This window comes from Callithrix jacchus, chromosome 4 (assembly GCF_049354715.1).
Source record: "Callithrix jacchus isolate 240 chromosome 4, calJac240_pri, whole genome shotgun sequence".
NCBI classification, from domain to species: Eukaryota; Metazoa; Chordata; class Mammalia; order Primates; family Cebidae; genus Callithrix; species Callithrix jacchus.
Genome location: NC_133505.1, coordinates 123,157,277 through 123,169,138, shown reverse-complemented (window position 1 = coordinate 123,169,138; position 11,862 = coordinate 123,157,277). Strand labels below are relative to the sequence as shown.

The 11,862-nt window shown below is 37.7% G+C and overlaps 1 protein-coding gene across 1 annotated transcript in view; it reads left to right on the top strand.

Moving 5' to 3' along the window:
• Positions 1-1,121: 1,121 nt before the first annotated feature.
• The window catches only part of GPRC6A (G protein-coupled receptor class C group 6 member A), a 34,113-nt gene continuing 23,372 nt past the window's right edge, over positions 1,122-11,862 (top strand). The window contains exon 1 of the mRNA XM_002746896.6: positions 1,122-1,312. Coding sequence (XP_002746942.2) covers positions 1,122-1,312 — 191 coding nt within the window. The remainder of the gene's footprint in view (positions 1,313-11,862) is intronic.

Below are 11,862 nucleotides of genomic sequence, written 5' to 3'. Positions count from 1 at the left end.
TTAGTAAAAATGGTAAGACTTAAGAAAACATTTGAAGCTGTGTGATGAGCTGTGGCTTCTCCACTCCTCAGCTGGCATAACTTCACAGGACCGTGGGATCTAAGGCTAATTTGGATAATGACAAAAATGCTGCAGTGGCCATTGTACTCTTTTATTTTTGAAATTTCTTTAAATGTATCTGCTACAAACTGAATGTATTGGATTTGAAACTGTTTACCCATGAGATATTCATTTTTAATAAAATATTTTTAAAAGACTAATTTTATGAAATAAATTTTAAAACTAAAGTTTTTCTTAATGGTGCCTACATGATTGAGGTTTCTCTAACCTCTATTAAATTCCAAAAGATACCCATCAAATTATGTTAGTTCAACTTCCTAAGTATTTAAGAATATGTAGCCTTAAGTTAGTCCCAAATGTATGAAAATATGTATGGCACCCACAATAGAGGAAATGTTAATGATCTATGAACAGACCTTTCTTGTTCAAAGCAAAATACTGTATCAGACAAGTTTCATCTTGTTTTTAGTTTCACTCATCTTCACAAAAGCTACTTATTTCTAACACAGGGAAAATGGAAGTGACAAATACCTAAATTTAACTGAATTTCAGTTTTTAAATAGAGCTTTTCAGGAAAAATAAAAGCAGGATGGTTTTTTTCTAAACAGCTGATAAACTATATTAAATTATTTGTATTTTCAATGTGATGTCTTTTGGAAATGCAGAACTATCCATTTCTAAAGTGAAAAACTTCTCCAAACCACTTCTTCCTGAAAGTTCTACATTCTGCTTCAAAAGAAATGCCAGCGTGACTCAGAGCCCTTGACATATAACTGAAGTAAAAAAGTACCATTACAGTGAAACTTCTGTTTATAATTCTATCCGCTTTTACATCACATGACTGCTAGCACATTATCTCTAACACTGGAGTATTAAAAAATCTATGTTCTTATTGGCGTAATAACTGTTTTGACTATCATCAAGTATCTGAATACTGAGTGTTTCTGGTTCTTGACACTGTCCTATACCTTACAAGGTGTTTACAGGTGAAATACGAACATTGTTGGCACTCTGTGTGCTTAATGATTCCTGAGAACTCACATGAACTGAGCAAATGAGACATGGCATTATTAATTATACTAATTACCTTCTTTGTGATTATTCTTGCTACTTCACAGCCTTGCCAGACCCCTGATGACTTTGTAGCTGCCTCTTCTCCGGGACATATCATAATTGGAGGTTTGTTCCCTACTCATGAAAAAATGTCCTCAGAAGACTATCCCAAACGACCAGAAATCCAGAAGTGTGTTGGGTGAGTAAAGTCTCAAAAAACACATTTACATTTCAAGATTCTGTCATAAGCCTAGGACATATAAACTGTTGATTTGTATTGATATCTAAATCATTTTTAAAAATAAACTCACATATATTTGTTAAGTTGCATATGGTTAATCTTGCAATCCTTCTTTAAAAGAGAGTAATAACAGCCCTAGATGTAAAATCAAACAACCTCCAAGTGCAGAGGATATGAATGCTTTTCATTAATATATTTATTTAAATTTTGCCTTTAAAAAATAATGCCTGAAGTCACTTGAAAAGACATTGTAGCCTATTTTTCACTACAACATACATAGCCCACATGTATTTCTATCACACACATGTATTTTGTTTTAAACACAGATATATTATTTAATGCTTTGTTTAAAATAGGCTATAGTTGAATTTTTTCTTACTAACATTTTTTACAACACTGCATTCATTTCATTCCAGAAATAGTTAAACTCTTTTATGATAAATTAAGACCCTCCTCAACTCAAAGTGCTCCTTCCTCCTGGATGACCACTTTGTGTAGTGAGAACTTACCTACAAAAAAGACATTTCATTGGCACAGTATAATATGGAAAAGTAAAGCTGAGTGGACAATGTTGCAAATGGATTTTCCTTAAGGAGAACAGAATATTCTAATTCTCATTTCAGTTTTCGGACAAGCTAATTATTTTGTAAACTTAGGTAGATTACTTAAACTTTGAGTTCCAGTTTCAATTATCTCATCTGTAAAACAAAGGCCTGGATAACCTCTAAGGACACAAGCAGCATCGGCTTCTCTTGCTGTGGAATGTGCTCCTCATGTTTCCTTCCTGTTCTAAAATTCTGATTCTATTTTTATGTCTCTGCGCCTAGGTTTGTGTTTTTCCTCTTGCCTTTCTTTCTTTGTCAACAAAGTATTTACCAAGCCCTTCTAAGAATACTAATAGATAAACGTGATCCTGTGTCACACTAAGATTTCTTCTGGGCATTCTCCCTAAAAGTTGGGCGCTTTGAGCTATTGTCATCATAATCATTGATTAGCAGGAATACCAGAGAATGGTAAGAAAATAATAATTAATGAAGATTTTTCAGAGCACTACATTGGTACACAAAGAATGACTGCAGAGTTGAGGCCCACAATTGCAGACTAACAATTAAGGATGGAAAGCACTTATTTGACCAAATAAGCAAATTTCCTGTTTTAAAAATCACTCAGTTGAAAATCTCTTGCCTTTATGTCACTCATCAAGAGAAATAGTACTCACTCAACATTGTATAACTACTTATTAATTGCCTACATTACCTGCACCCTATTATGGGCACTGGCATACCAACATGAATACACCAAGGAGGTTCCAACTCTAATGGAGCTTACATGTGGTGAACTCCAAAAATATACAATTTAATGTCAGACTGCCTGTTCATTTACCCTTTTTCTCTTCTATATTTCTCTTTTTTTAATGGATACATGTTAGTTTACATATTATGAGGTATATGTAATATTTCATTATACGCCTAGATTGTGTAATGATCAAGTCAGGCTTTTTGAGGTGTCCATCACTTTAAGTATTGTCACTTCTATACGTTGGAAACAATTCAAGTCCTCTCTTCTAGCTACATTGAAATATTCAATACATTGCTGTTAACTATAGTAACTGTGCTGTCAAGCCATCGAACTTCTATCTTTTATCTACGTTTATACACACTAACCTATCTTTATCCCTACTCTTACAAACCTACCTTCCCGTCTTCTAGTACTTTTATGATGTCAACTCTCTACCTTTATATTATCACTGTTTTTAGTTCCCACACATGCATGAGAACATATGGTATTTGTCTTTCTGTGCCTGAGTTATTTCACTTAACATAATGGCCTCCAGTTTCATCCATGTTGCTGCAAATGATATGATTTTATTCTTTTTTATGGCTGAGTTGTATTCTGTTGTATATATATACCACATTTCCTTTATCCATTCTTCTGCTGATGGACACAAGTTTATTCCATATCTTTGCTATCGCAAACAGTGTTATGGTAAGCATGAGTGCAGGTATCCCTTTAAAATGCCGATTTCCTTTTCATTGAACATATACCCAGTAGTAGGATTACTGGATTACATTTATCATTTTTAGATTTTTGAGAACTATCCATACCGGTTCCCATAGGGGTTGTGCTAATTTACATTTTCTCCAACAGTGCAGATGAGTTCCTTCTTCCACATGTCCTTTCCAGCATCTGTTTTTGTTTTTGTTTTTGTCTTTTTAGTAATAGCTATTCTAACTGGGGGTAAGACAATATCTCATTGTAGTTTCAATTTGCCTTTCTTCGATGATTAGTGATGCTGAGCATTTTTTATATACCAGTTGACCATTTGTATGTCTTCTTTTGAGAATTATCTGTTCGTGTTCTTAGATAACTTCTTAATGAGATTTTGCTTTTTTATTATTGAGTTGTTCCATTTCATGTATATTCTGGATACTAGTTTTTTGTTAGATGAATAGTTTGCAAATATCTTCTCCCACTCAGTGGTTGTCTCTTCCCTCTTGGTGGTTCTGTTTCTTGTACAAAGATTTTTATTTTAATATAGTCCCATTTGTTTATTTTTCTTTTAGATTTTGAGGCCATAACCCATAAAATCTTTGCCTAGACTGATGTCCTTAAGTGTTTTCCCTATGTTTTCTTCCAATGGTTTTATAATTTGGGATCTTGTGTTTAAGTTCTTAATCCACTAGAGTTAATTTTTGTATACAATGAGGGAAAGGAGTCCAGTTTTATTCTTCTGCATATGGATATCCAGTTTTCCCTGTACAATTTATTGAATCCCTTCCCCCGTATATGTTCTTGGCTCCTTTGTCAAAAACCAGTTAACTATAAATATGTGGGTTTATTTTTTAGTTGTTTATTTTGTTCCCCATTGATCTACATATCTATTTTTATGCAGACACCATGCTGTTTTGGTTACTACACCCCTGTGATATAATTTTGTCAGGTAGTTTGATGCTTCCATCTTTGTTCTTTTAGCTCAGGATTGCTGTGGCTATTCTGGGTTGTTCTTTTATTTGTTTGTTTCATACAAATTTTAGGAACTTTTTATATCTGTGAAAAATGATGTTGACATTTAATAGGGATTGCATTTAGTCTACATGTTGCTTTAGACATTATGGACATTTTAAACACTTATTTTTTCTGATCCTTGAGCATGAGAAGTCTCTCCATTTATTTGTGTTGCTTTCATCAGTGTTCTGTAGTTTTCCTTGCAGCAATCTTAAACCTCCCTGGTTAAATTTATTTCTATGTATTTTTCGTAGCTACTGTAAATTGGATTGCTTTCTTGATTTCTTCTTCTTCAGCTATTTTTGTACAGAAATGCTATTGATTTTTATATGTTAATATTATATCCTGCAACTTTACTGAATTTATCAGCTCTAAGCGGTATTTTGTGGAGTCTTTTGATATTTCTAGATATAAGATTATGTCAACCGCAAACAGGGGCAATTCGACTTCCTCTATTTCAATGTGTATGCCATTTGTTTCTTTCTCTTGCCCTTGCTGTGGTCAGGACTTCCAATACTATGTTGAATAAGAGTAGTGAAAGTGGGCATCCTTGTCTTGCTCCAGTTTGTAGAGAAAAGGCTTTCCACTTTCCCAGCAGTATGATGTTAACTATGGGTCTGTCATATATGGTCTTTACAATTTTGAAGTATTTTCTGTCTGTGCCTAGTTTATTGAGAGTTTTTAATCATGAAAGGTGTTGTATTTTATCAAATACTTTTTCTGCATCTATTGAGATGATCACATAGTTTCTGTCCTGCATCCTGTTGATATGATGCATTACCTTTATTGATTTGTGTATGTTAAACTATCCTTGCATGGTTGATATCAAATTTAATCATGCTGTATTATCTTTGTGATGCACTGTTGAATTCTATTTGCTAGTAGTTTTTGAGCATTTTTGCATGTATATTCTTCAGAGATATTGGTTTATGGTTTTCTTTTTTTATTGTGTCCTTATCTTCTTTTGGCATTAAGGTAATGCTGACTTCATAGAATGAGTTAGAGAGAATTCCTTCATCTTCAATTTTCTGGAGTTTTCTGAGGAAGATCACTATTATTTCTGTTTGTTTGTTTGTTTGTTTGTTGGGTTTTTTTTGTCTTTTTTTATTGCATTTTAGGTTTACAGGTACATGTGCAGAACATGCAAGACAGTTGCATAGGTACACACATGGCAGTGTGTTTTGCTTCCTTTCTCCCCTTCACCCACATTTGGCATTTCTCCCCAGGCTATCCCTCCCCAGCAACCCCCCCGCTGACCCTCCCCTTTTCCCCCCAGTAGACCCCAGAGTTTAGTACTCCCCTCCCTGTGTCCATGTGTTCTCATTTTCAATCACCCATCTATGAATGAGAATATGCAGTATTTCATTTTCTGTTCTTGTGTCAGTTTGCTGAGAATGATGTTCTCCAGATTCATCCATGTCCCTACAAATGACACGAATTCATCATTTCTGATTGCTGCATAATATTCCATGGTGTATATGTGCCACATTTTCCCAATCCAGTCTATCATCAATGGGCATTTGGGTTGGTTCCAGGTCTTTGCTATTGTAAACAGTGCTGCAATGAACATTCATGTGCATGTGTCCTTATAGTAGAACGATTTATAGTCCTTTGGATATATACCCAGTAATGGGATTGCTGGGCCAAATGGAATTTCTATTTCTAAGGCCTTGAGGAATCACCACACTGTCTTCCACAATGGTTGAACTAATTTACACTTTCACTAACAGTGTAAAAGTGTTCCTATTTCTCCACATCCTCTCCAGCATCCATTGTCTCCAGATTTTTTAATGATCGCCATTCTAACTGGCGTGAGATGGTATCTGAATGTGGTTTTGATTTGCATCTTTCTGATGACCAATGATGATAAGCATTTTTTCATATGATTGTTGGCCTCATACATGTCTTCTTTTGTAAAGTGTCTGTTCATATCCTTTGCCCATTTTTGAATGGGCTTGTTTGTTTTTTCCTGTAAATCTGTTTGAGTTCTTTGTAAATTCTGGATATCAGCCCTTTGTCAGATGAGTAAACTGCAAAAATTTTTTCCCATTCTGTTGGTTGCCGATTCACTCTAGTGACTGTTTCTTTTGCCGTACAGAAGCTGTGGAGTTTCATTAGGTCCCATTTGTCTATTTTGGCTTTTGTTGCCAATACTTTTGGTGTTTTGTTCATGAAGTCCTTGCCTACTCCTGTGTCCTGGATGGTTTTGCCTAGATTTCCTTCTAGGGTTTTTATGGTGCCAGGTCTTATATTTAAGTCTTTAATCCATCTGGAGTTAATTTTAGTGTAAGGTGTCAGGAAGGGGTCCAGTTTCTGCTTTCTGCACATGGCTAGCCAGTTTTCCCAACAGCATTTATTAAACAGGGAATCCTTTCCCCCTTGCTTGTTTTTGTTGGGTTTATCAAAGATTGTATGGTTGTAGATATGTTGTGTTGTCTCCAATGCCTCTGTTTTGTTCCATTGGTCTATATCTCTGTTTTGGTACCAGTACCATGCTGTTTTGATTACTGTAGCCTTGTAGTATAGTTTGAAATCCCATAGTGTGATGCCCCCCGCTGTGTTCTTTTTGCTTAGAATTGACTTGGCTATGCGGGCTCTCTTTTGGTTCCATATGAAGTTCATGGTGGTTTTTTCCAGTTCTGTGAAGAAAGTCAATGGTAGCTTGATGGGGATAGTGTTGATTCTGTAAATTACTTTGGGCAGTATAGCTATTTTCATGATATTAATTCTTCCTAACCATGAACATGGAATGTTTCTCCATCTGTTTGTGTCCTCTCTTATTTCGTTGAGCAGTGGTTTGTAGTTCTCCTTGAAGAGGTCCCCTACGTTCCTTGTGAGTTTTATTCCTCGGTATTTTATTCTTTTTGTAGCAATTGTGAATGGCAGTTCGTTCTTGATTTGGCTCTCTTTAAGTCTGTTATTGGTGTAGAGGAATGCTTGTGATTTTTGCCCATTGATTTTATATCCTGAGACTTTGCTGAAGTTGCTTATCAGTTTCAGGAGATTTTGGGCTGAGGCAATGGGGTCTTCTAGGTATACTATCATGTCGTCTGCAAATAGAGACAATTTGGCTTCCACCTTTCCTATTTGAATACCCTTTATTTCTTTTTCTTGCCTGATTGCTCTGGTTAGAACTTCCAGTATTATATTGAATAGAAGCGGTGAGAGAAGCCATCCTTGTCTAGTGCCTGATTTCAAAGGGAATACTTCCAGTTTTTGCCCATTCAGTATGATACTGGCTGTTGGTTTGTTGTGAATAGCTTTTATTATTTTGAGATATGTTCCATTAATACCAAGTTCATTGAGGGTTTTTAGCATAAAGGGCTGTTGAATTTTGTCAAAGGCCTTCTATGCATTAATTGAGATAATCATGTGGTTTTTGTTTTTGGTTCTGTTTATGTGGTGAATTACGTTTATAGACTTGCATATGTTGAACCAGCCTTGCATCCCCAGGATGAATCCTACTTGATCATGATGGATAGGCTTTTTGATGTGCTGTTGCAATCAGCTTGCCAGTATTTTATTGAAGATTTTTGCATCTATGTTCATCATGGATATTGGCCTGAAGTTTTCTTTTCTTGTTGAGTCTCTGCCGGGTTTTGGTATCAGGATGATGTTGGTCTCATAAAATGATTTGGGAAGAATTCCCTCTTTTTTATTTGGAATAGTTTCAGAGGGAATGGTACCAGCTCCTCTTTGTGTGTCTGGTAGAATTTGGCTGTGAACCCATCTGGACCTGGGCTTTTTTTGTGTGGTAGGCTCTTAATTGCTGCCTCAACTTCAGACCTTGTTATCGGTCTATTCATAGTTTCAGCTTCCTCCTTGTTTAGGCTTGGGAGGACACAGGAGTCCAGGAATTTATCCATTTCTTCCAGGTTTACAAGTTTATGTGCATAGAGTTGTTTGTAATATTCTCTGATGATGGTTTGAATTTTTGTGGAATCTGTGGTGATTTCCCCTTTATCGTTTTTTATTGCATCTATTTGGTTATTTTCTCTTTTCTTTTTTATACGTCTGGCTAGTGGTCTATTTTGTTGATCCTTTCAAAAAATCAGCTCTTGGATTTATTCATTTTTTGAAGGGTTTTTCGTGTCTCTATCTCCTTCAGTTCAGCTCTGATCTTAGTTATTTTTTGTCTTCTGCTAGGTTTTGAGTTTTTTTTTATCTTGCTCCTCTAGCTCTTTCAATTTTGATGATAGGGTGTCAATTTTGGATCTCCCCACTCTTCTCATGTGGGCACTTATTGCTATATGTTTTCCTCTAGAGACTGCTTTAAATGTGCCCCAGAGATTCTGATATGTTGTGTCTTTGTTCTCGTTGGTTTTGAAGAACTTCTTTATTTCTGCCTTCATTTTGTTGTTAATCCAATCAACATTCAAGAGCCAGTTGTTCAGTTTCCATGAAGCTGTGCGGTTCTGAGTTAGTTTCTGAATTCTGAGTTCTAATTTGATTGCACTATGGTCTGAGAGGCTGTTTGTTATGATTTCATTTGTTTTGCATTTGCTAAGGAGTGCTTTACTTCCAATTATGTGGTCAATTTTAGAGTAGCTGTGATGTGGTGCTGAAAAGAATGTATATTCTGTGAATTTGGGGTGGAGAGTTCTATAAATGTTTATCAGGTTTGCTTGTTCCAAGTCTTAGTCCAAGCCCTGGATATTCTTGTTAATTTTCTGTCTGGTTGATCTGTGTAGTATTGACAGTGGAGTGTTAAAGTCTCCCACTATTATTGTGTGGGAGTCTAAGTCTCTTTGTAAGTCATTAAGAACTTGCCTTATATATCTGGGTGCTCCTGTATTGGGTCCATATATGTTTAGGATCGTTAGCTCTTCTTGTCGTATCGATCCTTTTACCATTATGTGAAGTCCTTCTTTGTCTCTTTTGATCTTTGTTGCTTTAAAGTCTATTTTATCAGAGACAAGAACTGTAACTCCTGCTTTTTTTTTTTTTTTTTTTTTTCTCTCTCCATTTGCTTGGTAAATCTTCCTCCATCACTTTATTTTGAGCCTTTGTGTATCCTTGCCTGTGAGATGGGTTTCCTGGATACAGCACACCAATGGGTTTTGGATTTTTATCCAATTTGCCAGTCTGTGTCTTTTGATTGGTGCATTTAGTCCATTTACTTTCAGGTTTAATATTGTTATATGTGCATTTGATACTGCCATTTTGATGTTAGCTGGCTGTTTTGCCCATTACTTGATGCAGATTCTTCATTATGTTGATGCTCTTTAGCATGCGGTATGTTTTTGGAATGGCTGGTACTGGTTGTTCCTTTCTATGTGTAGTGCCTCTTTCAGGACCTCTTGTAAAGTAAGCTTGGTGGTGACAAATTCTCTAAGTACTAGCCTGTTTGCAAAGGATTTGATTTTTTCTTCACTTATGAAGCTCAGTTTGGCTGGATATGAAATTCTGGGTTGAAAGTTCTTTTCTTTAAGGATGTTGAATATTGGCCCCCACTCTCTTCTGGCTTATAGGGTTTCTGATGAGAGATCTGCTGTGAGTCTGATGGGCTTCCCTTTGTGGGTGACCCGACCTTTCTCTCTGGCTGCCCTTAGCATTTTCTCCTTCATTTCAACCCTGGTGAATCTGACGATTATATGCCTTGGGGTTACTCTTCTTGCAGAATATCTTTGTGGTGTTCTCTGTATTTCCTGGACTTGGATATTGGCCTGTCTTGCTAGGTTGGGGAAATTTTCCTGGATAATATCCTGATGAATATTTTCCAGCTTGGATTCATTCTCTTCGTCACATTCAGGTACACCTATCAAACGTAGATTAGGTCTCTTCACATAGTCCCACATTTCTTGGAGACTTTGTTCATTCCTTTTTGCGCTTTTTTCTCTAATCTTGGCTTCTCGTTTTATTTCATTGAGTTGATCTTTGACCTCTGATATCCTTTCTTCTGCTTGGTCAATTCGGCTGTTGAAACTTGTGCATGCTTCGTGAAGTTCTCATGTTGTGTTTTTCAGCTCCTTCAATTCATATTCCTCTCTAAGTTGTCCATTCTTGTTATCATTTCCTCAAATCTTTTTTCAAGGTTCTTAGTTTCTTTATCTTGATTTAGAACATGTTCTTTTAGCTCACGGAAGTTTCTCATTACCCACCTTCTGAAGTCTGATTCAGTCATTTCATCGAACTCATTCTCTGTCCAGCTTTTTTCCCTCACTCTTGAGGAGTTTTGGTCCTTTGTAGGAGGCGAGATGTTTTGGTTTCGGGTGTTTTTCTCCTTTTTGCACTGATTTCTTCCCATTTTTGTGGATTTATCCACCTGTCATCTGAGTGGTTGCTGATTTTCCAGTTGTGTCTCTGAGTGGATGTCCAGATTGTTGATGATGAAGTATTTCTGTTTCTTAGTTTTTCTTCTAACAGTCTTGCCCCACTGCTGTAGGACTGCTGAGGTCCACTCCAGGCCCTGCTTGCCTGGGGTACTCCTGTAGCAGCTGCGGAATCGTGAGGGTTGCTACCAGATTCTTCTTCTGCTATCTTTGTCCCTGGGTGATGCCCACCAAATGTCAGTCTGATCAGTCCTTTGTGAGGTGACTCTTTGGATATACAGGAGTGAAGGAGCTTCTTGAGGAGACAGTCTGTACTTTACAGGAGCTCAAGTGCTGAGCTGTGAGCTCCATTGTTCATTCAGGGCTGCTAGGCAGATACATTTAAGTCTGCTGCAGCAGAACTCATAAAGCCCCCTTTTTTTGCTTCAGGTGCTCTGTCCCGGGGAGATAGGGTTTTATTTATGAGTAGCCGTTGCACTTTTCTGCCCAGTGAGGAGGCAGTCTAGTCACTGCCTGCCTGTAGTGGCTATGATGAGCTGCTGTGGGCTCCGCCCTGTTGCCATGGGCTCTGCCCTGTTGCCGTGAGCTCCGCCCTGCTGCCGTGTGTAATTCCCTGTAGTCCTGTTTATATGGGTGTGGTTAGAACTACAGTGGTGATGGTGGCCCACCTCTGCAGTGGCGGACTCTCTCTGTTATGGCGGGTTGCCTTGGCAACAGCAGGCTGCGTCAGCAATGGCAGAGTACCTCCGTAGGGGTTGCATGCCTCAGTAGTGGCAGACACCCCTCCCCCACCAAGCTGCATTCTCCTGGGTTCAACTGTGCTTGCTGTGAAACTCTCAACCCCGAGCATTTCCAATTACTGTTTTGTTTGTTTTTTTGGGGGTGGGACCCGCCGAGCCTGATCACCTGGCTCCCTGCCTCAGAGTCCTTTTTTTTTTTTTTTTTAAGTTGAATGGTTGACTCTCTCCCAGGTGTTCCAGTCACCTGCTGCAAGGGTGCCGGGATCTGTGTGATTTCCTGTGCAGTGACCCACTGCGCCAGCTCCAACCATGTTGCTACCCAGGAATCTCCTGGCCTGGCTTTCTGTTTAAGTCCCATTTAATCAGATGAATGTGCTAATCTGCCTTCCAAAATCTCCAATTACCAGTTTAACAGGGCAACCAAACCGGTGTATTTTGTATGGAGTGTCGCTGTGCTGTGGCCTTGGCCCAAACAGCCGCACCGGCCCAA